Raw genomic sequence first — 26,145 nt, 5'->3', positions numbered from 1 at the left:
CCAACTCTCCAGGCCAGACAAAAACAAAATTGTCTGTTCAGGTCCTTTGCACATTTTTTAGATTGATTGCTTATTTATGATTGTTAAGTTTGTTATGAGTTCCTGGTGTATTCTGAATATCCGTTCTTTGTCAGGTAAGTGGCTTGCAAATATTTTCTCCCATTTCTTCACTCTATTGATTGCTTCCTTTGCATTACACGAGTTTCTGAGTTTTACTTAATATCATTTTTCTACGTTTGGATTTTTTGCCTGCACTTTTGGGATCTTATCCCCAAAATCATTGCCTACACCAGTGTCTGAAACTGTTTCCTCTACGTTTTCTTCTTGCAATTTCATAGTTTCAGTTATTACATTAAGGTATTTGATCCTTCTAGAATTTATTTTTGCATATGATGAGAGTTTAAGGTCTTTCATTCTTTTTTTTTTTTTTTTTTTTGACAGGCAGAGTGGATAGTGAGAGAGAGACAGAGAGAAAGAAAGGTCTTCCTTTGCCGTTGGTTCACCCTCCAATGGCCGCCGCGGTAGCGCGCTGCGGCCGGCGCACCGCGCTGATCCGATGGCAGGAGCCAGGTGCTTCTCCTGGTCTCCCATGGGGTGCAGGGCCCAAGGACTTGGGCCATCCTCCACTGCACTCCCGGGCCACAGCAGAGAGCTGGCCTGGAAGAGGGGCAACCGGGACAGGATCGGTGCCCCGACCGGGACTAGAACCCGGTGTGCCGGCGCCGCAAGACGGAGGATTAGCCTAGTGAGCCGCGGCGCCGGCCTAAGGTCTTTCATTCTAATACACCATTTATTGAAATGACTTTCCTTTCCCCAATGTATGTTTTTGGCATTGGTGTCAAAAATCAAATGGCTGAATAGGCATGTATTAATTTCTATGCTCTCTATTTTATGCAATTGCTCTTTCAGTTGTTACACCAATTCTATGCTGTTTTAATTATCATAGCTTTGTAATATGCTTTGAAATCAGATATTGTGATACTTATGATTGCTTTGACTACCCTGAATCTCTTGTGTTTCCATATGAATTTTAGGATTGTGTACTAATTCTGTTAAAGGATGCCATTGGTATTTTGATAGGGATAGCTTTGAATCTATAGAATGCTTTGGGTAGTGCTGCTCGCTGTGAGGCAGCAGGTCTGATAGAGCTCCTCAGGGCCAGCCTGGGAAGCTCAGGGGCTGAGCGGGATGATGACTGTTGGCGGCAAAGGAACCACACCAGAGCCAGGAGATCAGTCAATGCCCAGGGCGCAGCTGGGCTCTTGATTATATTGGGAGGGAGAAAAGCTTTTATAGACACAGAAAGGGGGCTGTCTAGGGCACAAGGGAACTGAGCCAACCAGCTGAAAGGTAAGGCAGGACACAAGCCGGGCAGGCCCTCAAGGGCCAATCACAGCCAAGGACACATACGGAAGTCTCCTGTCAGGCTAGGTACCTCCCCTGGGGGCCTCTTGGATTGTTGGAAATGCTGAGTCACTGGGATACGAAAGTGCGGCAAACTCGTGCAAAGGCTTAGCAACTTTGTTTCCTTTTCGATTGGAGCCCCCCCCCCCCCCGCAGGGTAGTATAGACATTTTAATAATATCAGTTCTTCCAATCCATGAACATGGAATTACTTTCTACTTTTTGTGTGTCCTTGATTTCTTCATCAATGTTTATAATTTTTATTATAGAGATCTTTAATTTCTTTGGCTGACTTTAGTACTAAATATTCAAATTTTGTAGATATTGTAAATGTAAATTCTCTCAAACTGGCCCAGTCCTGTCTGTGGTCATTTGGAGAATAAACCAATGGATGGGAGCCCTCTCTCTCTCTCTCTCTCTCCCCCCCTTTCTCCTTCCTTCCCTGTCTTCCTCTGTAATTCTGTCTTTAAAATCAATGAAATAAATCTTTAAAAGTTTACAAATAGAGAAATGACATTTATGTATTACTCACAAAAAATGCATGTGTGTTATAAAGTTATTTTCTAACTATATTCATATTACTAGGGTGATAAAAATTGGAGGTGGCAAAAATCATAAATATTCATTAATTTCCATTGGTGAATTATTATCCTGGAAGTTGATTCTGCCAAAGTTAAATTGTTGCAAAGAATGAAAAGTCCTACTGCTAGTATAAATTTAAACTTCATTAATTCATATTACTATAGAGAATTCTTCAAGCCCTAAATATTTCAAAATGAGAAAAAAATTATTATAGACTATTGAATCCCTTGGAATCATTATAATAGGTTATGACTAGATAAAGAAGAAGTTATGGGGCTGGCGCTATGGTGTAGCTGGTAAAGCCGCTGTCTGCAGTGCAGCATCCCATATGGGCACCAGTTTGAGTCCCGGCTGCTTCACTTCCAATCCAGCTTCCTGCTGTGGCCTGGGAAAGTGGTGGAAGAAGTCCTTGGGCCTCTGCACCCATGAGGGAGACCCAGAGGAAGCTCCTGGCTTCGGATTGTTGCAGCTCTGGCTGTTGCAGTCAATTGGGGAGTGAACCAGCAGAAGGAAGACCTCTCTCTCTCTCTCTCTCTCTGCCTCTAAGTAACTCTGACTTTCAAATAAATAAATAAATCTTAAAAATAAATAAACAAAACTTTAAAAAAGAAATTATAATCACTAAGAAATTATTGATCACAAAATATAAGTAAATGTGTAAACATTTTTAAGATATTTTACTTATTCATGTTTCTGTAAAAGGGAACCATGTTTGCCATTTATATAGTAGCAGCATTATAGCTCAGGAATGGTGCATGTGTTTTCGAGTTCTATTTAAATCTTTTATGTATTACCACTAGGATTTCATAAACATTCCATTATTTTTATTTATCTCTGAGTCACAAGATACCAAGGGAAATCTTGTAATAATTCTATCTTCACTCACTGCTGAAATTGAAATCGTTATACAATTCAGTCTAATAAGGATAGAAGTGGACATGGATAAAGATGATCCTGTGGTCTGCTTCCCACACATTAAGAAAGAAAAAATTTCCTAGAATCTTGGTGTCAAATGTAAGAAAAATAGTGCCTAAAAGAGTGAAATATACTAACTATAATATTTATAAAATATTGGAAACAGAGGGTAAAGGTACCAGTGTTTTCAGTTTAAAATTACTGTAATTTATTAAGGTTCTCTTAAAATAAGACAATCAATTGACAATATTGAATCACCAATATGTTGGCCCCATTTCTTTTGATTCACGTGCTTTATAGTATAACCACATAAATACTAACAAGATTCTAAGGACAATGCTAACTAACCTGATTTGACCTCTAACCATTGAATATATGTAGTTAATAATCATGCTGAATATCATAAAGGTGTATAATTAAATTTATTTTAATAATTAATTAATTAAAATTCAGCATCTATACCAAGCATAGTGTAGTCAAACAATTCAATAGCTGAAAACAATGGACCAGACCCCAAATTGTCCAAAGGGAGAAATAAGGCAAGTATAATAAAAAAGTACATAAATCTTGTTTGCTTTATTGCTAATAGGAAAGAAACAATATTTAAGGAGTTTTTTTAAGATAACAATTTCATGGTTTTATATTTATATTACATTCTCAATTTTTGCTTGTATCTTGAAATGTGCCTACCAACCAATTATATCTTGCCTAAAATACATACTCTATGTGTATTTTTATTAACAAGAAAATACTTTAGTGTCAGATATTGTGTTCTTGTGATTGTTTCCCCTATTTTCTGCTTGCTTACATGTTTACGTTTAATTGGATTATATTATTGTAGCAGGCAGATATTTCACGTTAAAACAAAATGTTGATAATCGTGACTCCAAATAACTCATGGCATTTCCTCAATGTCAGCATTATAGACTTCTGCGATGGATGTTTAAAAACATTAGTTCCGAGGAGTGTCAAATTGTTAAGTCAGCAACAGAAGTCACTGTGTATTTACATCCCATGTGGGATCTGTCCTTAATGTGTTGTCTAATGTGCAGTGATGCTATAACTAGTACTGAAACAGTATTTTTACACTTTGTGTTTCTGCGTGGGTACAAACTGATGAGATATTTACTAATTATATACTGAATCGATCTTCTGTATATAAAGATAATTGGAAATGAAAAAAAAAAAAACCTGGTGTTAAATTGGAAAAGGCATAGAAAATTAATTAATTTTTTAAAAAAATATTATGTAGGATCTCTGTCTTTAATGTGCTCTACACTCTTATTTAATGCTATAACTAGTACTCCAACAGTATTTTTTTTTTCACTTTGTGTTGCTATATGGGGGCAAACTGTTGAAATCTTTACCTAATATATACTAAACTGATCTTCTGTATATAAAGAGAATTGAAAATGAATCATGATGTGATTGGAAGGGGAGAGGGAGCGGGAAAGGGGAGGGTTGTGGGTGGGAGGGAAGTTTTGGGAGGGGGAAGCCATTGTAACCCATAAGCTGTACTATGGAAATTTATATTCATTAAATAAAAGTTTAATTTAAAAAAAAAAAAACATTAGTTCCAAAGGATGCTTAATGAAAATTTGGCACTAGGGTACACACATCAGTACTGCCTCTCTCAGGAGACATTTTAATTCTTCTTTCCTGATATAATCCCCTGTGTGTATTTTGAAAAAAAAAAAAAAAACAAACAGATAGAACTAGTCTGCTTGGGAGAGACTATTTAGCTAAGTTCTCTCACCGAAAGGTAAATAACGAAAAAAAAAAAAAATCAACAAGCTGCCTTTCTTTCACAAGAGTGACTGAGAACTAAGTGAAATATTGTAGTAGGAGGGTTTCCTAGTAGCTATGGTCAGGACCTTCTTTTCATGGGAATTTTGAGTAATAAATCATACTAAATAATTAGCTTTGGACTGCAATACTTAGAATAGTCCACTATCAGGTTGCAAGAATGTTCTGTTTCAAAAACTTTTATCCACATGCTCTCCTGTTTTCTACAGCAATTATTTCTTGATTCTACTCATGTTCTGAGCCCTCCTCTTCTTGTGAACTAAGAGCTTCACTTAACTAACAAACAGAATCTATGATCTATCATCTTCTATTTGACCATCTCAGTGTAAGTATTGCCCTGGCTCTGACCACCGGAATCACACACTTGTCATCTTTCCTTCCATGTCTTCCTTTCCCTCTTGGTAGCTTACCTTCCTGGCTTCCCTCTCTCCCTCTCCCCTTCCTCCCTCCCTCCCCTTCTCCTTCCTCCCTTCCTTCCTATGTTTTTTTTTTTCTTTCTGTTTTGAGGGAGTTGAAGACAATCTTACCCATATTCCAGGAAAGTTTGACTCCTGCTTCTGAATTCCTGCTCAGTAAACCAGTTTCTTAAAAAAAAAAAAAAAAAAAAAAAAAAAGCTTTATTTATTTTACTTGAAAGTCAGAGTTATACAGAGAGAGGAGGAGAGGCAGAGAGAGAGAGAGAGAGAGAGAGGGAGAGAGAGAGAGAGAGGTCTTCCATCCGCTGGTTCACTCCCCAATTGGCCACAACAGCTGGAGCTGTGCCTATCTGAAGCCAGGAGCCAGGAGCTTCTTCCAGGTCTCCCATACTGGTGCAGGGGCCCAAGGACTTGGTCCATCTTCTACTGCTTTCCCAGGCCATAGCAGAGAGCTGGATTGGAAGTGGAGCAGCTGGGACTTGAACCGGAGCCCATATGGAATGCCAGCGCTTCAGGTCAGGGCTTTACCCAATTCACCACAGCACCGGCCCCAGTAAACCAGTTTCAAACTGCCATTTCTGCTACTGCCCTCTTCCATTTCCACATCCTCTGGCTTTACTCCTAAATAATAACTTAGTGCCAAGGACTTTTACTCAATGAACATGTTTGCAGTATCAACTAAACTCAGACTCTCCCCTGGGGTCACAAGTTGCAGGACTTCTTGACTATGTTGCTAAGGTCTGACTGTAGCCCCCTCTCCAAGCCCCTAGTACTGTGTCAACTTCCTACCCAGGCCTTCCTGCCTCCGGTAATAAATTTTCTACTGGACTCATTCCTTCAATATGTTTCCCCTCCCTGCATATCATCTTGTCTAGTTCTACCCACACACTATATAATTACGTTATTATGGAAGAAAATCAAAGGCTAGGAAGTCTATAAAATGCTTCAAAAGTAAAACATCAAACACTGACACTCAGATACAGTAAAGCAACAGAGCACTTAGATTTCATCAGCCGAACTGCTACCACTTGGGGTTACTTAATTGTAAGTATGCTTTCCATTTTTGCCTTTTTTTTTCTATTTCCTAATAAATTTTAAATTTAAATCACTTAAATCTGGCTGTAGGGATTTGTTATATAAGTTGGTAAATTATTATGTAATTCAAAAAAGGAAAAAGTTAAAGCTTTCAAAACCTTAAGAAATTCTGAGTTTGTTTCTTTAGCATCATATGCATGTTGGTTTTGATGATCCTAATTCATTTGTTATTACATTTAAATACTAAAATTCAATATCTTCAGATATCATGGGAAATAACTACAAAAACATGTTCTAAAATGTTTCATTTTCAGAAAATCAGAACAAATGCTTATCAGTATACTAACTTAGTAGCAGTCAGTGAATGAATTTAAAGTTTTCTAATGAAAATGAATTTAAAGTTTCTAGTTTTTGCACATCACACGTTTGAGCAGATTCTTAAAAGAAAGTAAAACATATTTGGTAGGCATATATTTCCTATACAGATTTATTGATTATATGCATTATATGACTCACTCAATATGAAATAGCTAGTGATCTATGAGTCAGATACCAGATGCAGATTTTTTTTTTGTGGTGGTTAAAATATATCATTTTTTCAGAACTTAACCAACAAAACTTGTTAGTTTATTGCTTCTTTATAGGCTTGCTACTATTTCCTAACCCAACAGATGTGATATAATTTAACTTTAAATCATTTTTTTCACTTGTAGACTTGGCAGAAGTCAACATTAAGAAATGAGAAATCAAACATCTGTGAACGAATTCATTCTTCTTGGGTTAACAGATGACCCAAAGCTAAATGTTTTAATTTTCCTATTTCTATTTCTCACTTATATACTGAGTATAACCGGAAACCTGACCATTATTACGCTCACTCTGATAGATCCACATCTCAAAACACCCATGTATTTCTTCCTTAGGAATTTTTCTTTCCTGGAAATCTCTTTCACAACCGTTTCTATTCCTAGATTTCTGGTCAGCATTGTAACAGGGGATATGACCATTTCCTATAATTCTTGCATGGCCCAGGTGTTTTTCTTCATACTCCTTGGTTCAACAGAGTTTTTCCTTTTGGCTGCCATGTCCTACGATCGTTATGTAGCTATCTGTAAGCCACTGCATTACACGACAATAATGAACAACAGAATCTGTATGCAGCTTGTAATTAGCTCTTGGCTGGCTGGGTTTCTCATTATCTTTCCACCTGTGATCATGGGACTTCAACTGGATTTCTGCGATTCCAACATCATTGACCACTTCACCTGCGACTCCTCTCCTATGCTGCTGATCTCCTGCACTGACACAGCTTTCCTAGAGCTCATGGGATTCTTCCTGGCAATTTTTACTCTCATGGTAACCTTGACATTAGTCATTCTTTCCTACGTATTCATCCTGAAGACGATTCTGAAAATCCCGTCTGCTGAACAAAGGAAAAAGGCCTTTTCCACTTGCTCCTCACACATGATTGTGGTCTCCATTTCTTATGGGAGCTGCATTTTCATGTATGTCAAAACTTCAGCAAAGGAAGGAGTGGCTTTGACAAAAGGTGTTGCAGTGCTCAATACCTCTGTTGCCCCAATGCTGAACCCTTTTATTTACTCCCTAAGAAACCAGCAGGTAAAACAGTCTATTAAGAATGTGGTCCAAAAATGTTTCTCAAATACAGTTTATTCATAACAAAATCCATAGGCTGGGGATATGCTCATTGGCACTGCTATCATGTGTAGGTCAGAGCTTCCTAAAGGCTCAGAAAATCTGTGAAACTCTTCATCAGAGGGCAGAGCTGTGAAACAAGCCAGGAGCCTGAGAGGCAACGCTCACAGACTGTGCTAACGAGAGGTCCAAACACCGAGCACTCCAGGGGCTTCCGGGTTGTCACCTGTGCCGCCAGTGGAGGAGGTGGATGCGGCCATGCAAGCAAAGGCCGCCCAAGGTGGATGGAAGAGTTGTGGAACCACAGAGAGCTGTCTCAGGAGAAGACTCTCAAAGACCAGGTGCCCACCTCACTGTGAAAAAGATCTTCGTGGGTGGCATTAAAGGAGACACTGAAGAGCATCACCTCCGAGATTACTTTGAGCAGTACGGGGAAATCAAGGTGATTGAGATCATGACTGACCGAGGCAGTGGCAAGAAGAGGGGCTTTGCTTTCGTGACCTTTGATGACTGTGACTGTGGATAAGACTGTCAGTGAGTATCAGATCCCTGGCACTTACTAAGCATTCCAAAATCCATGTGGTATTCCAATCTCCAAGATCTAATCTCCATGTTTATCTTCAAACCTTTTCTATTACAAAGTACCACACTGTGAAGTGAGGAAGGCCCTGTCGAAGCAGGAGATGGCCAGCGCTTCGTCCACCACGAGAGGTTCTGGAAACTTTGGTGGTGGTCATGGGATTTTGACTCATGTGAACTCAGCCAAACACAGTGATGGCAGGGCCCGTCTGCTACAAAGAAGACATAGTTTAGACAATATTCATGTGCATTGGCAAAAAAACTCAAGGACTGTGTTTGTCACTAACAGTATAATGGGTTATTTTAGTGCCTGTTCTGTGGGAAGTAGAAAAGCACCCCAACAAAGGGTTTTAATGTGGTTTTTTCTTTTCTTCTTTTTTTTCATCCATACTGCTAAATACAATAGTCTGATCATGATGCTGAGTGGATGTGTCTTTTTTTAAATGTGCTGTGTAAAGTTAGTCTCCTCTGAAGCTTTCTTGGTTAACTTTCCCAAAAATGTAAAGTCAGAATTCATCAGGGTGATGCCAGAATCCACTTGAAATATATTTACAAACTGCTTGGGTGGAGAGCCATTGCCCTTAAACACTGACAGATACTGGTATAACCTTCTGATGTTCCCATTCTCAGCCAAGCAAAGACATAGGATTATGTGGTTATAAAAATTGTTGGCCAGCACCGTGGCTCAATAGGCTAATCCTCCACCTTGCGGTGCCAGCACACCGGGTTCTAGTCCCGGTCAGGGCGCCAGATTCTGTCCCGGTTGCTCCTCTTCCAGGCCAGCTCTCTGCTATGGCCCGGGAAGGCAGTGGAGGATGGCCCAAGTGCTTGGGCCCTGTACCCGCATGGGAGACCAGGAGAAGCACCTGGCTCCTGGCTTTGGATCAGCGCAATGCGCTGGCCGCAGTGGCCATTGGAGGATGAATCAAGGGCAAAAAGGAAGACCTTTCTCTGTCTCTCTCTCTCTCTCTCTCTCTCTCACTGTCCACTCTGCCTGTCAAAAAAAAAAAAAAGTAAAAAAAAAAAAAATTGGTGGTGCATCCTATGCAATAGATCTAGATTGAAAAATGGTACCAGATAAAATTACAGATGGCAAGGAAGCTGTGTATCATCCTCTATCCTGTGTAATCAATAAATGATTTAGTCCTCTTGAATGGAGGAAAAAAAAAAGACAAGAAGTCCATAGCCTGAACTTTAAATGAAATCGTGTATGAAGCACAATATTAACATTGCTCCATCTCTCCTTCACTATTCTAGCTCACTCTCTTACCCTGTAGATTTGTTCTGTTTTCCCTGTTCTGACCTCACTTGGCGTGATTACCTTGTTACATTTCTGTGGGTTGTAAATGAGAATAACTTTTAATTAGAGTGCCAAAGTTTGGTTTTAAGCAATTATTGAACAACATTCCTTTTGGGATCCAAGAAAATGTTAAATATAAATTATTAAGCACTTTGAAAATTATTTTCCCAGGGCATAACCAGAATACTAAAATAAGCTCTTTTGTGACATAAAGTCTCCTGGCTCTGGTGTATTTCTGTTTCTCCAGGCATCTCCTACGGTTTTGATTCATACATGTTGGCCTATGTTATTTGGTGCATAAATGTTATATTTTCATTATGAATTTCATTCATGAATATTATATATTAATGGTTTTATGGCTAAAGCTTTGAGAGTATTCGTGGATGTCTTTGGTATTTCTGGCAGGCCCACTAACTCACCATGAAGCCTCTGTAACAAACTACACTGATGGTTGCTTCATAGCCCATTGTTTTCTCCTTTATTTTTTTAAGTTTATTTGTGGATTTATTTGAAAAGAAGATAGAAAACTCAGATACAGACAGGAAGAGTTCTCTTTCTTCAGCTCAGCTGCCAACACCCCACTAGCTAAGACTGGGCCAGAAACACAATCAGGAACCCACAGGAGGGGCAGGGACCCACATGCTTGGCCATCACCCGGTGCCTCACAGGGTGCACATCAACAAGAAGCTGTAATAGGAAGTGGGGACACAGCAAAAGTCTGCTCCCACTCCATTCTTTTAACTGAGAGTGGAGCTCCTTGGAGGCCCCATCGGAAACAGACTGGCTTGCCATTGGTCCCCTGATATCCAATGTCCTTACCATTGACTTCTGGCAACTCTTTCTCTCTTCCAGGTAGTTCTTAAAATTTCTGATGATATTCCAAATTGTTTTCCAGTGTTTGTATGATCTCATTCTTTTTTTAAAAATTGATATTTTTGGGGATACTGGAGAGTGTGGAATTAAGTATATTTATACTATCTGCACCCACCTTAACATAAATCTTTCCTATAAGAGGTCCCTAATTTGTAAGAATAAAATGTGTTTACTATACACTCATTTGATTCTTTCCTGTCCTTTTCTGCTACAAGCAATAAAGGAGCACATGAAATCATTTAAATTTCCACCCTGGGGCTGGGGCTGTGGCTGTGGCGCAGCAGGTAAAGCTGCCGCCTGCAGTGCCGGCATCCCATATGGGAGCCGGTTTTAGTACTTTTTTGGGCATGCGTGTAGCCTAGTGGTTAAGACTGTTTAAAACATTCACATCTCAGGCCGGTGCCATGGCTCACTAGGCTAATCCTTCACCTGCAGCACCGGCACCCCAGGTTTTAGTCCCAGTCGGGGCACCGGTTCTATCCCGGTTGCTCCTCTTCCAGTCCAGCTCTCTGCTGTGGCCCAGGAGTGCAGTGGAGGATGGCCCAAGTGCTTGGGCCCTGCACCCACATGGGAGACCAGGAAGAAGCACCTGGCTCCTGGCTTTGGATCGGCATAGCGGCCATTTGTAGGGTGAACCAACGGAAAAAAGGAAGACCTTTCTCTCTCTCTCTCTCTCTCTCTCTCTCTCTCTCACTGTCTAACTCTGCCTGTAAAAAAAAAAAAAAAATTCACATCTCATATCAGTGCCTAGGACTGAGTCTCAAGCTCCACTCTTTTTTTTTTTTTTGAGTTTTTTTATAATGTGTACAATTTATTTTTTTCCACTTTTTTTTATTTAGTAAATGTGAATTTACAAAGTGCAACTTTTGTATTGTTGTGGCTCCCCCCCAACCTCCCTCCCTCCTGTGGCCCTTCCCTCTCCCTCTCCCTCTCCCATCCCGCCCTTTATCGAGTTTCATTTTCAATTGCCTTCATTTACTGAAGATCAACTTAGTATATACTAAGCAAAGATTTCAACAGGCTGCACTCACACAACCGCACAAGGTATAGGGTACTGTTCGACTAGTAGTGTTTTTACATTTCATAGTAAAACACATTAAGGACAGAGATCCTACGTGGGGAGCATGTACCCAGTGACTCCCGCTGTTGATTTAACAATTGGCACTCTTATTTATGACGTCAGCACTCACCCGAGACTCTTGCTATGAGCTGTCTAGGCTATGGAAGCCCCTTGAGTTCACCGACTCTGAACTTGTTTAGTCACAGTGGAGGTTCCTTCCTCCCTTCAGAGAAAGGCGCCTCTCTCCTTGATGGCCTGTTCCTTCTGCTGGGGTCTTGTTCACCAGGATTCAAGCTCCACTCTTAATTTCAACATTTTGTTACTGCAGATCCTGGGAGGCAGCAGTGATGACTCAAGTACCTGAATCCCTGTCACTCACATGGGGAGACATAGATTGAGCTCTCGGCTCCAGGCTTTGGCCCAGCCAAACCCTGGCTATCATGGGTATTTGGGGAGTAACTGGTAAATGACAGTTCTCTCTCATCTTTCTACATCTGAAACAAAAAATAAAATAATTTTAAATCATTACCTAATGAATAAGGAGTATTTTATTATGTTAAGTTTTTTTTTTTATTGTGTTAAAGTTTTCTACATTTTCAGACAATGGGAACGTGTAAAACCTTGAAGACCATTCTAAAGTCCTATTTGATATAGCAGAATTGGAACCTTAGACCAGGTCTAGAACATCACAATGAGATGGTAACATTTTCCTAAAGGTTAGAGACAAGCCTCCTTGTTCACAGCACAGTGTGTCATTGTTCAGAGACTGTTGTCATCTACTATTACATGGCTAAGTTTCTTCCCTTTGTGAAGTCACAAGACATTGTCAACATACAAGTCTTCCCATACCTTCTTGTAGGCATGCCACTTGGCATAAGCAGTTCCAACATAGATGTGACTGCCATTTTTGTCCACGGTAGGATGCCTGCATATGTACTGGAATGCTCCCACTTACAAATCTGAGTGGAGCACATAGTGCTTGAAATAGGGCTGAAATGTCCCTGCTCCTGACTCTTTTTTTTTTTTTTTTTTTTTTTTGACAGGCAGAGTGGACAGTGAGAGAGAGAGATAGAGAGAAAGGTCTTCCTTTTTGCTGTTGGTTCACCCTCCAATGGCCGCCGCGGTAGGCGCGCTGCGGCCGGCGCACTGCGCTGATCCGATGGCAGGAGCCAGGTGCTTCTCCTGGTCTCCCATGCGGGTGCAGGGCCCAAGCATTTGGGCCATCCTCCACTGCACTCCCTGGCCACAGCAGAGAGCTGGCCTGGAAGAGGGGCAACAGGGACAGGATCGGTGCCCCGACCAGGACTAGAACCCAGTGTGCCGGCGCCGCAAGGCGGAGGATTAGCCTATTGAGCCGCGGCACCAGCCGCTCCTGACTCTTTATATGAAAAACAGAACCTCAATATTTGGCAAGGAGCCCCCTTTGTCTAGCTGCATATCACTTCCTTTCTTTTAGCCCTGAATGAAGATCCTCTAGTTTTGCCACCCCCACCTTGACCACATTTCTATACCTAAGCTTCCATAATAAACTGCACACTTTGCGAATCCTTAATTTGTGTTCATTCAGTAAATCTCCCATGAGCCTCTTACAAATGGAGAACCAGAATGATGGTTAGTTTGAGGAACACTAGCACTGTGCACAAAAACATACAATCCTGCCCATGGAGCCAGGGAAGACATTATTAAATAATTCTCCATGTAAATGACTCCAATTTATTTCATTTCAAATGCTAGGATACTATTTCCTTAAATGAAAATAGGTGGAGTACTGAAAGAGCTATGGCTCTCAAACAGACTTGATTGGACATATAGAAATTGAGCTCTTAGGGGCCAGCGCTGTGGTGCAGCAAGTTAATGCCCTGGCCTGAAGCTCCGGCATCCCATATGGGCGCCAGTTTGAGACCTGGCTGCTCCACTTCCAATCCAGCTCTCTGCTATGGCCTGGGAAAGCAGTAGAAGATAGCCCAAGTCCCTGGGCCCTGCACCCGCATGGGAGACCCAGAAGAAGCTCCTGGCTCCTGACTTCAGATCAGCTCAGCTCTGGGCATTGCAGCCAATTGGGGAGTGAACCAGCGGATGGAAGACCTCTCTTTCTCTCTCTCTCTGTGTGTAACTCTGACTTTCAAATAAATAAATAAATCTTTAAAAAAAATAAAAGAAGTGAAGCTCTTGGGATTCTCCTTATCATCCATATACTGTATACTGCCTTAGAAATAAAAGGAGGAAATCAGAACATTGTGCAGTTACTTTTGGAAAACCTTGAATCTTTACATTGAAAACATACTTTAAAAATTACTAGAAATGATATTTTGATTAATTCAGTCATGTTAACTTTAGAAGTACATTGAACTTTTTACTAAGTGTAGGGTTAATCTCATGAGTATAAAGTAAACTGAAAGTAGATTTTTGTAAAAATTAAGAGAGGGAATAAGAGAGGAAGAAGGAGGAAGGGTGGGAGTGTGGGCAGGAGGGAGCGTAGAGTGGGAGGTATCACTATGCTCCTAAATCTGCATAGGTGAAATACATGAAATTTGTTCAACTTAAAAATTTTTTAAAAATAATCTTAATTATTAATATTAAGTATTAATACATTTAAACCATACAAACATGATGAAATATAAAAATGAGATGAAAGATCTAAAAACCAGTATATATCTATGGGTTCTACATTTAAAGCAATAATTTATTTTATTATAGCATGAGTATTTTGTTATTGGTAAGAGTGCATGGCATTTTGTATTCTTGCATAGATATTCCACACAATCATTTATAATAGAAGCAATATTACAAAAACATATCATTTCAAAAAATTCAAACAGCTTAATATATTTTAACACTGAGAAATCATACTTTATATATTTAGTTTCATACTATGTGAATTTTAAACATAGTGAAAGTCATTTCCCATCATGTAAAGGTAAAAGACAAAAAAAAAAAAAAACTACATATCTTTGTCCACAAAGAGATCAGATAATAGGAAATACAGATAATCTCCTAGGTAAAACTTTGGAGTAAATGTATTCACACAATAAGTTGATTGATGCAATGAAAATGCTATCCCAAGTTTAAAGTCCTAGAGACTCTGATGAATATAAGAATAAATGAGACTTTTTGATCATAGATCATTTGTTCATACATTTAAGTATATTGAAATTGCTATTAATATAAAGAGAATAAATTCATGTGTTTCAAAGATAACTATTCTAAGAATTCTTTCCTCTTTTTCTCCCTAAATTTATGTAGTGGAAGCACATTTAGACTTTTATGTCAAATAACTAAATCAGAACAAAGAAGTAAACTAATCTGATATAATACTAATGTTGAGATCAGAGACAAAATACTGAAGGGAAAAGAAGTCCTCCCTTGAACAGGCACTTGGGCTCGTGGTTAAGACTCTGGTGAAGGTGCCCATATCCCACAAAGGAGTACCTGGGTTCAATTTCCAACTCCAGCTCCTGATTCCAATTTCCTGCTAATGCAGACCCTGGGAAGCAGTGGAAGTGGTTGGGTTCCTGCCACCTACACGGGAGACCTTGATTAAGTTTCCAGCTTCAGCCCAGTCTAGCACAGGTCTTAGGGCATTTGGGGAATGAACCAGCAGACAGGTACTTTCTCTCCCAATCTCCTTATCTCTCTCCACCACAACCTCCCATGATGTCTATTAAAAACAAAAATAAACCAAAAAAAAAAAAAAAAAAAAACAAGAAAATTTAAAGAATCTTCACATCTAAAGCACAGGTAGAATTTTGAACTACTGTTATTCATCACTCTTCAAGAAAAGAATAATCAGTTTTATAAAGACATGCTAAATCATTCTGGGAATAAGATTTGTAAGAATACTCAAGTTTACCAAAATGCAGTATAGCACATTAAGTATTAAAAAAAAAAAGTATTACTTTACAAAATGGGAGATAAAATTATGACACACAGATTGTTAAATTAAAAATATATTCAAGAAGACTATATTTACAATCTTATAGGACAAATATAACAGATTTTTAACTGTACTAGAACACTTCCACAACAAACATTTGAACTACAAGTTAGAGTTGGAATCCTCCCTTGACAATAACTGTTTCTGTATACCATTATTGGGATAAGCTGATTACTTTACCAGGTGAAGGACTAAACTGACTTCATTTATTTTAAAAATTTCATTGGGGAGATGAAATCCATGCTCATTGAAAATTTAAAATATGAAGGGAAAACAAAATAAAATATCAAAGAGTTTAGAAATATGTTGGTGGGTGTGCACTCAGAATTTTAAAAAAGTTTTTGATCTAAGAGAATTTAATCTTTTTTTTCCTTCTTTTCAAGGAATGTTTTCTATAAGGGGATATTAACATTAAAACAGATAAGAATATAATGATGGAAATATGCAAATAATGAATTAATAGGTGAGGTAATTAAAATGAGTATTTTGTGTCTGTATACTACAACGTAATTTTCTTAGAAATAAAAGACAATGATGATTTTCGTATAATGCATGTTTGTGTGTTTTACGTGTGTATGATCATTGTTATCATAGGTTTCTTACTTTGTCACATATTTTACAGGCAAAACAAAGGATAACATGTTAAAGAAAGAAGACAGGAAATCCCGTGGCAGTCAGAGACTTCATTCCTGGGTTGGCCAATGACCCACAGCAGCAGGTCACATTTTTCATAGTTCTTGTTACCTTTGTGCTAAGTCCTGGAACCTGATCGTTCTCACCCTCAGCCTTTCAGATTTTCACCTCTGGAATATGTATGTGTTCCTTAGGGACTTTTCATTCCTAGAAATACATATTCCTGTCCGTCTGCATTCCCAGGGTCCTTGTCACCACTAGATGGCAGACAAAAGCATTGCCTGTACTAATGGCTGTGTCACTTGATTCATTTACTTGGGGTGACAACATTTTACTCCTGGCCACTGTGTCTTTTGATTTCTGCATGGCTTTCCAGAGAGTATCCTATAAATGAATAAATAAAGAATTTGTATCTTAGCTTCCCTTTATTATCAAGCCTATATACTGCCTTCACTGTTCCATTGTCTCTATCACAATAGGCTTCAGTGCAGACAGACGTGTATCCAAAACAATGGCAGCTGGAGGCATCTGGGAACTGCAGCACACGAGACTCAGTTCCTGTAGTTAATGAGTCCCTCAAAAACCATGTCTCATTCATAAAATTAACTACCTTGGCTCAGTAACTGTAAGTCTGATTAGATATATGTAAATGAATTTGATTGTAGTATCTTGATTTTCAGCCTGGTATGGTAATCTAGATCACTATAAATAGTTCTAGATAGTCTACTTGCTAACAAAATGGCTCTGTTTGGGGAGTTGTCTCATGAAGTAAACATCCTTAACCTTCAGCTACTTCTTACCATTAGGCTTTCATGGAATGAGTACTTTTTTAAAAACCAGATTCTAATTAATATCATATGATTTTGTCTATGAATTTCTTATTGTAACAAAAAATGAAACAATGCCAAGACTTTTTTTTAGGAGTATAATATGTGCACAGAAATGCAAAAGAGAATAATCAAGAGTGAAAAACTATTTTCTTTGTTGACTCCTCTGAATAAATCATTTTAATTGGTCTAGCTCCGAGGTTGTTGATTCCTTTTTGCCGGCGCCGTGGCTTAACAGGCTAATCCTCCACCTTGCGGCGCCGGCACACCGGGTTCTGGTCCCGGTTGGGGCGCCAGATTCTATCCCGGTTGCCCCTCTTCCAGGCCAGCTCTCTGCTATGGCCCGGGAAGGCAGTGGAGGATGGGCCAAGTGCTTGGGCCCTGCACCCACATGGGAGACCAGGAGAAGCACCTGGCTCCTGGCTTCGGATTGGCGAGATGCGCCGGCCGCAGCGGCCATTGGAGGGTGAACCAACGGCAAAAAAAGGGAAGACCTTTCTCTCTGTCTCTCTCTCTCACTATCCACTCTGCCTGTCCAAAAAAAAAAAAAAAAAAAAAAACACCATTGATGCCCTCTGTGAATATTTCAAGTCAGCTACTATACCTTTTAGTTTCAGAATTTATCTTTAGTCCTTTCTTGTAATTTTTATAGTTTCATTGATTTTTCATCATTTTTCTGATTCCTTAAGTCTTTTGTCCATGGTTTTCTTGTGCTCTTGGACATAATTAACACAGGTAGAAAGTTTCAGACTAGTTTATTCAAGGTCTCTGCTTTCTCTGGCCAGCGCCATGGCTCACTAGGCTAATCCTCCACCTGCAGCGCCGGCACCCCGGATTCTAGTCCCAGTCGGGGCACTGGTTCTGTCCCAGTCGCTCCTCTTCCAGTCCAGCTCTCTGCTGTGGCCTGGGAGTGCAGTGGAGGATGGCCCAAGTGCTTGGGCTCTGCACCCGCATGGGAGAACAGGAGAAAGCACTTGGCTCCTGGCTTCAGATCAGCGCAGCGCACCAGCCATGGCAGCCATTTGGGGGGTGAACCAATGGAAAGGAAGACCTTTCTCTCTGTCTCTCTCACTGTCTAACTCTGCCTGTCCCAAAAAAAAAAAAAAAAAAAAAAATCTCTGCTTTCTCAAGGTTGGTTCCAATCTCTTTCTTTCTTCCCCACACTCTGAACCTGGTGAATGAGTCATATTTTCCTAGTTCTTCACAGCTTTTGTTGGTTCTATTTTGAATCTGGACATTTTGAATGTTATAAAGTAGTTACTTTAGAAGTCGAATTTTTCCTTCTTACTAAGTTTTTCTCTTGTTGCTTGTTGAGAGCTGTAGTCATCAATCTATTAAGTAACTTTAATAAGCCAAATTTTGCTGACTATATTTCCTGAAGCATCTGTTCAGTTATCTCAATAATCACTCAGTGAACTGACAGAAAAATTTCTTGAATTTCTGAAACGAAAAAAGACCAAGAAAATAGGGTGCTGGTCTTTCCAAACTGTGTCTGAGTGGGGGGGGGAATGACACTCATTCAATGTCAAACCGCCTGCAGTTCTACCTTCACCTTTATTGCTTGCTTGCATGGAGCTCACAGATCTGCCACAGGTGAGAGCCTTGGGTGTGCTGAGGTTCTTTACAACCAAGTTTGGACACTGGGCCAGTGTATTTCTTTTTTTTTTTTTTTTTTTTTTTTTTTTTTTTTTTTTGACAGGCAGAGTGGACAGTGAGAGAGAGAGACAGAGAGAAAGGTCTTCCTTTTGCCGTTGGTTCACCCTCCAATGGCCGCCGCGGCTGGCGCGATGCGTCCGGCGCACTGCGCTGTTCCAAAGGCAGGAGCCAAGTGCTTCTCCTGGTCTCCCATGCAGGTGCAGGGCCCAAACACTTGGGCCATCCTCCACTGCCTTCCCGGGCCACAGCAGAGAGCTGGCCTGGAAGAGGAGCAACGGGAACAGAACCCGGTGTGCTGGCGCCGCTAGGCGGAGAATTAGCCTATTGAGCAGTGGCGCTGGCCAGGGCCAGTGTATTTCACTCACGTTTCCATAGATCTCCTAATTTCTTTGTGCCCCCAAGGAACTTCTTCCTCAGTCTCCCATTGCTCAAGATTTGGGTATGTCTCTACTTGCCCCATTTACTGTCATGATCCTGTCTGCTACGGGCAGTTGTATATCTTTACATATTTTGACAGCCACCACTGCTAGTTAGAATGCCACTCCAGCCTCTGCACCAATTCCTGAAGGAACCCCGAGCCTGATGAGAATGCACAGTGCAGTATTTTAATAACCAAATTTATATGAGACCCCTAGCACCAGCAAGCCACAAAAAGAATGCAGGTTTCTGTTTTTCACAATTGCCACTGTCCTGGGGGGAAAAAAAAAAAAGACAGAACACAATGTTGTCTCATCAAAATTTAGCCAAATTGCTCTCCATTACTCTCCTTGTTGTTCCAAGTTTTTTATTAGATTGAAGAATGCTTTTCAAAATTTAGCATGTATTTATGTTAAGAAATCTATAATGCGTTGCTAAATCACTCAACTAAAAATGCATGATCTTTCCCAATGATCTTCAATTGCACTAGCAAACTGTTTTTTCACTTTGTGTTATAAAATCTCTAGGTTGGGATTTCTTTTAGGGACCAATTATATTATAATTTCATAATTCATGTTTTCTCATTGAAATTTATTAGAGAACCAAGATAAATCTCCTCACTTAAAATAATCATCAGAATGATAATTGGAAGAATAATCAAGCAGGAGATCATTATTTCATCAGTCTCCCTTTGCTTCATGCAACGTATACTATTATAGATAGGGCTCTATATTCCTCCAACACCACTTGACTCCCAAGTGAATCCAATTAAAATGTTGTCAAAACTAATTGTGTTGCAGCTGAACTGGTGTTTCTGTCTCCAGGGAGCTTTCTACCACATTCCCTCAAAAAATGAACTCCTCTCTAACATTATATTCAAAGTCATATATATGGTACCTGTCTTCTGAAGAAAAGCTATTTAGTTATATCATTGAGCAATATCAGAATCATGAGACATATGATACGTTAATTCCAAAAAGATATTTTTAATATATGTTGATTTCATTTTTCAACCTCAAAGACTGGGTTTTGGAATATAAACTTCTTGATTTAAGAAAAGGTAGAATTCGATCAAAAATCTTGAAGTCTTAATGACTGAGTAGATTCACAAAAGTGAAGTAGTTTGATAAAAGGTGTAAAAATGAAGAAAATGCTTCTGTATAAAACATTGCCTTTCTCTTATAGACAATCAGAAAAAAGCTATTTAGGTTGAAACAATGACTTGAATCCATCAAGCACTAACAAAAACGTGAGTATGTATCTTCTCGATCCACACTGTTCATCTTTCTTTCTCGATCATGAAACGCTTAGTAATTACTCTCTTTGAAATAAATCATGGAGACTTTTTTTTTTCAATTCTTGCATTCATTTTTTTCTGCCTAGCTCTTCCTAAATATATATAACTGAGTTCAGAAATGAGAATTTGCCTCAGGAAGGAGTTGGTCGTTTTCATAGTTAATTCTCAGTTACCATGACTTCGTGAAGCCACATTGGTCACAACGTGTATTACTCCTTTCCACCATCATCTGCACGCATCCTAATGCCTCACACTCTGGCTCTGCTCATTAAATCAAACCACCCTCGTGGTTACTCAAGAATCAGCAAGCTGTTCTCTTCCTTCTCAGTACTAACAGTGGGAGATTTTGTCAAGGCAGCCAGGTAAAGATCCACAAGAGTGTTGAATATCTGCTTCAGTAGAACTCAATTCCAAGATTTTTGTTACCTAATATACACATCTCATCGGTACACATCTCTACTGGTGTCTGTAATCAGAATTGATTAATTCAGAATACTTGATGCATGAATGCAGAACTCAACCCACTGAGCTATAACAAGCCTCTGAATCCTAAATCCAAAACTAATGATAGTCACACATGTATTAGTCAATCATTATTTCATTCTGTAATGAAATAAAATAGGCTCCAAGTCGCAGTTAAGTTCTGTAAGTTGTGCAGTGGAAGACTAACATGAATGCAACATTCTACTACCAGTATAACCATGGGCAAGGCTGCATTTCCTTCTGTACATAAACGTCTCAATCTGAAAAATCAGTTTGCTAATAGAACCTGCAAAGAGGATTCTCAGGTACCAGGTAAGATATGGATATATGTCTTATCTACAACTGGAAAAAGAAAGAGAATGAAGAGGCGGAAGAAAAGAAAGAAAAGTCCATCACATTTTATGCTAAGTTTATATTATTTTTATTGCCATTATTTTCCTTCTAGTATATTTCCTTAACACATTATTGAAAAACAATAAAGTTATCAGATTGTTTTCCCAAGAGTTTGATAAAGGCTGTCATGCAACAATTTTCTGAAATAATGTATTTAATCTTAATGGGAATAATCTGATTTATTATTTATATGATTGATTATATTTGAAAAGCCCAATTGGAAAAAAATTTTTAAAGATTTACTTAGTTATATGAAAGTCAGAGTTACACAGAGAGAGGAAAGGTAGAGAGAGAGAGAGAGGTCTTTCATCCATTAGTTCACTCCCCAATTGGCCACAACGGCCGGAGCTGCACCGATCTGAAGCCAGGAGCCAAGAGCTTCTTCCAGGTCTCCCACACAGGTGCAGGGGCCCAAGGACTTGGGCCATCTTCTACTGCTTTCCCAGGCCATAGCAGAGAGCTGGATCGGAAGTGGAGCAGCCAGAACTCGAACCAGCACCCATAATTTATTGGGGTTGGGATGGGAAGGCCTGCAGGCACCTGGATGGATAAAGGGAGCAGACTGGGTATCTTTTAGATGGGTTCAGTTTTTAGATTGACTATCTAATAAATTCCGTATTCTTTAAAAAAAAAAAAAAAAAAAAAAGGCGAGACTTGCCCGAGTCAGAGAGTCTGGGGGCCGGCCTTAAGGGAAGATGGAGCCGCGGGTGGGGAACATGTCCGAGTCAGACATCGGCAGGAAGTGGGACCGGTGCATGGCGGATACGGTAATGAAGATAGGTACTGGTTTTGGATTAGGAGTCGTTTTCTCACTTACCTTCTTTAAAAGAAAATCGTGGCCTTTAGCCTTCGGTTCTGGCATGGGCCTGAGCATGGCCTATTCCAACTGTCAGCACGACTTCCAGCCGCCCTACCTTCTGCATGGGAAATATGTCAAAGAGCAGGAGCAATGAGGCACACCGAGAACGCCCCTGAGGGAGGAAGGGAGGAACCCCGCTCACTCCTCAGGAACACTGCGGTCCCCAGAGTCGCAGCGGTGCCGCCGCGCTTCCAACTCCAGCGCTCTGCTGTGTCTGAAACCAGCCTGTTTCTTGTTTTGCATTTTCTCTCTGGAAATTGTAAGGAGATGGTCTTAAGAGACCATCAGGCCAGGGCTTCAGGCCAGGGCGTTAACCCACTGAGCCACAGCGCCGGCCCCGCAATTGGAAATTTTAAGTCATGAACCTGTTTATTAATAAAAGTTGGTATTTTATTTGTGTCAATTATCAATCAGAGAGGAGCTAGCAGAATCAAGTTTGCATAAGGACAAGAGGGAATGGATCTCAGTGCTATTCCCACAAATACACCATTTTCTGTTTAGCTTTTGCTATGAACAGAAATCAAGAATTTAGATGAATTTAGATGAAAGATTGAATTCAGATGAAAAGATTGAACCATGAATAAAAAATAAATTTTCCATTGATAAAATTAACAGATGTTTTTATGGTCAGTATGTTTCCAAAATTACTATTAGTATTTTGATAAGTTGTTTGACATTCCATAGCACAGTGAACATTTATCACCACTACCCAGTTTTATATACACAAAAATATTTCTGTGTGTTAACTTAGCAATCAAAAACAAGTATCATGGGATTATCAAATCTGAGATTAAAACATGTTTTTACAGTAGTAAACTTGATTAATAATTTCCCTTCTGATGTGATTTTTGATGTCTGGTGGACAACTATTTTGCCACTTCTGGTTGAAAGCATCTATTCAAGTTCTTCACACAATGTAAGAGCACTACAAGTGTGTTAGAAATCACATCATGAGATGACATTCAGTCTTCTTTTTCCTACAGATGTATCACAACTCAGAACTTAGCCATGCCAAATAAGACTTCCATTAGAGAATTCATTCTTCTGGGACTTACGGACGATCCGGAGTTACAAGCTGTAATATTCTGCTTCATGTTCATCACGTACTTACTAAGTGTAAGTGGAAATATGGCCATCATTATATTAACATTGTCTGATGTTCACTTGAAAACTCCTATGTATTTCTTCCTCAGGAATTTCTCTTTCTTAGAAATTTCATTTACAACTGTATGCATCCCTAGATTTCTAATGAGCATCGCTACAGGGGACACATCCATCTCCTACAATGCTTGTATGGCACAAGTATTTTTTTAAATTCTTCTGGGAGCAACAGAGTTTTTTCTTCTGGCTGTCATGTCCTATGATCGCTATGTGGCCATCTGCAAACCTCTACATTATACAACTATAATGAGTAACAAAGTCTGCCATTGGCTGGTGATCAGCTCCTGGCTAGCTGGTTTTCTTGTTATCTTCCCCCCAGTGGTGATGGGGCTCCAGCTGGACTTCTGTGACTCCAACATTATCGATCACTTCACCTGTGACTCTTCACCTATGCTGCTCATTGCTTGTTCAGACACACAGTTTCTAGAGCTTCTGGCATTTTTCCTAGCAGTCTTCACACTTATGGTAACTCTGACCTTGGTGATCCTCTCCTACACATTCATCCTTAGAACGATTCTGAAGATTCCCTCTGCTCAGCAAAGGAAAAAGGCCTTTTCCACGTGTTCCTCCCATATGATCGTGGTTTCCATTTCTTACGGAAGTTGTATTTTTATGTACGTGAAAACATCTGCAAAAGAAGGTGTGGCCCTCAGCAAAGGGGTAGCAGTGCTCAATACCTCTGTTGCTCCCATGTTAAATCCCTTTATTTACACATTAAGGAACCAGCAGGTGAAACAGGTTCTGAAAGACTTCTCAAAAAAAATGTTCTCATTAAACAAGCATTAGTGGGGCCGGAGCTGTAGTGTAGCGGGTAAAGCCACCACCTGCAGTGCCTGTATCCCATATGGTCGCCGGTTTAAGTCCTGACTGCTCCACTTCCGATCCAGCTCTCTGCTATGGCTTGGGAAGGCGGTAGAAGATGGCCCAAGTCCTTGGGCCCCTGCACCCACGTGGGAGACCTGGAAGAAGCTCCCGGCTCCTGGCTTCGATTCAGCGTATCTCCAACCATTGTAGCCAATTGGAGAGTGAACCAGCGGATAGAAGATCTCTCTCACTCTCTGTCTCTCTGTCTCTCTGTCTCTCTCTCTCTCTCCTGTAAATATGACTTCTCTCTCTGTAAATATGACTTTCAAATAAAATAAATCTTTAAAAAATTAAATAAGCATTAGTCATTATGAAATCTGTAGCTGAAACCATTCTATATAACCCATGAACACAAAGGAATACAAAGCACACAAATATTCACACCATTGTACAGCTGATTTTTAGTGACAAGACACACACATTAAACAGCCAATACAATAGAAAAAGCAAATTGCACAATACTTTGGTAAATGATAAATGTTATAAAAAAGAAAAACATAATGGAAGGGAATTATGCTTAAAATTCTAGTTAAAGTCTACTCAAAAATTTTACAGTCATTTTATAGCTCCTTTTTTTATATTTTCTATATTCAAACATATTTTCTTATACCTTTAGTCTCTTTTTTCTGGAATTTTCCCATCTTATGTTCACCGGTTTCATATATGTCATATATATTGAGATTGTAAGATGTGACTACAGTAAATGTGGGTCTTTGCTTTAAAAAAAAAATGTGTATGAAACTCTAGATAACTTAACCAAATTCTCTCTGATAATAAACAATCCTTTAGCTAACTTATAGCAAGCCCTGGTTAGTAACTGGGGTAGACCTAAACTCAAAGCTTGGAAAACTGTGCTTTGTGGTAACTTTGAAGAAAAGGGCTCTGTTTCGACCTTACACTTCTTCCCTCATTTTAGTGAATCAGATATTTGGAATCTGATAAGGGAAAATGACCAAGAAATAACAATTTTATGTAAAAATTGTTTATTTCAAGTTATCGGTTTCTGCTTCACCAACTCTGCCACGTCAGATTATGCACCTCTTGTTACAGGGAAAGGAACTGTCAGAGACTAGAGCTGTTGGGGAAGATGGTTTCCAATGGAGTGTTATAAAGCAAAGTTACTAGAAATGATGGCTTTACATTAAATGTCATTTTTTTAAATTTTATGGCAGAAAATATTATAAAATTTCATCGTCAGATAGAAGTGGAGATCATTAAAACACAGCCCCCTAAGTTACTGAAAATCCATGATGAATTGATAACACACCTACTGAATATGCCTACAGTAATCACAGAACACAATTTTATTTGTGACTAAATGAGTAAACAAAAAATGAGTCATACGATAGCTCTACTTTGAAATTTCTGAAAAATCTCTATACTCTCTTCCAGAATAGTTGTACTAGTTTACATTTCCCACCAAGAGAGCACAGGACACCCTCTTCTCCACATCCTCACCAGCATTTCTTATCTTTTATTATTGTATGATAGCCATTCTAACAAGGGTGATGGGGAACATTGTTGTGGTTTTTACTTGCATTTCCCTGATGGCTAGTGATCCTGAGTGTCTTTTCATGTGTCTATTGGCCATTTGTAATTCATCTTTTGAAGAATGCCTGTTCCTATCTTAATTGAACTTTTTTAAAAGAATGATTTCTTTTTAAAGACTTACTTATTTATTTGAAAGACAGAGTTACAGAGAGAGGTAGAGACAGCGAGGTGGGGACTAGAGACAGAGACAGAAAGGGAGAGGTCTTCCATCCACTGATTCACTCCTCAAATGGCTCCATCAGCCAGAGCTGGGCCGATCTAAAGCCATGAGCCAAAAATTTCTTCCTGGTGTCCCACATGGGTGCAGGGGCCTAAGGACTCAGGCCATCCTCCTCTGTTTTCCCAGGCACATTAGCGGGAGCTGGATTGGAAGTGGAGCAGCCAAAACTTGAACCAGTGCCCATATGGGATGCTGGCACTGTAGGCTGGTGCTTTAACCCACAG

At 39.7% G+C, this 26,145-nt stretch overlaps 3 protein-coding genes and 1 pseudogene across 3 annotated transcripts; all 4 read left to right on the top strand.

Annotated features, from left to right (window-relative positions):
• Positions 1-6,896: 6,896 nt before the first annotated feature.
• LOC133767698 (olfactory receptor 6C76-like) lies at positions 6,897-7,838 on the top strand. The gene has a single exon (XM_062202133.1). It carries the CDS (start codon positions 6,897-6,899, stop codon positions 7,836-7,838), a length of 942 nt encoding a protein of 313 aa, XP_062058117.1.
• Positions 7,839-7,880: 42 nt separating this feature from the next.
• LOC133768059 (heterogeneous nuclear ribonucleoprotein A1-like) lies at positions 7,881-12,243 on the top strand (annotated as a pseudogene).
• A 9,681-nt stretch (positions 12,244-21,924) lies between these two features.
• LOC133767697 (MICOS complex subunit MIC10-like) lies at positions 21,925-22,400 on the top strand. The gene has a single exon (XM_062202132.1). The coding sequence runs from the start codon at positions 21,962-21,964 to the stop codon at positions 22,217-22,219; it is 258 nt and encodes an 85-aa protein (XP_062058116.1). The 5' UTR covers positions 21,925-21,961; the 3' UTR covers positions 22,220-22,400.
• A 733-nt stretch (positions 22,401-23,133) lies between these two features.
• LOC133767696 (olfactory receptor 6C65-like) lies at positions 23,134-24,072 on the top strand. Its single transcript, XM_062202131.1, is given in 1 exon segment — positions 23,134-24,072. A coding segment is annotated over 1 exon segment (939 nt).
• The last annotated feature ends 2,073 nt before the right edge of the window (positions 24,073-26,145 follow it).

Source organism: Lepus europaeus, chromosome 10 (genome assembly GCF_033115175.1).
Source record: "Lepus europaeus isolate LE1 chromosome 10, mLepTim1.pri, whole genome shotgun sequence".
Taxonomy (NCBI): domain Eukaryota; kingdom Metazoa; phylum Chordata; class Mammalia; order Lagomorpha; family Leporidae; genus Lepus; species Lepus europaeus.
This window is presented reverse-complemented; position numbering and strand designations above follow the sequence as displayed.

Excerpts from the sequence above, each read along its gene's own strand:
- LOC133767698 (XM_062202133.1), top strand. The coding sequence starts at position 6,897 with ATGAGAAATCAAACATCTGTGAACGAATTCATTCTTCTTGGGTTAACA.
- LOC133767697 (XM_062202132.1), top strand. The coding sequence starts at position 21,962 with ATGGAGCCGCGGGTGGGGAACATGTCCGAGTCAGACATCGGCAGGAAG.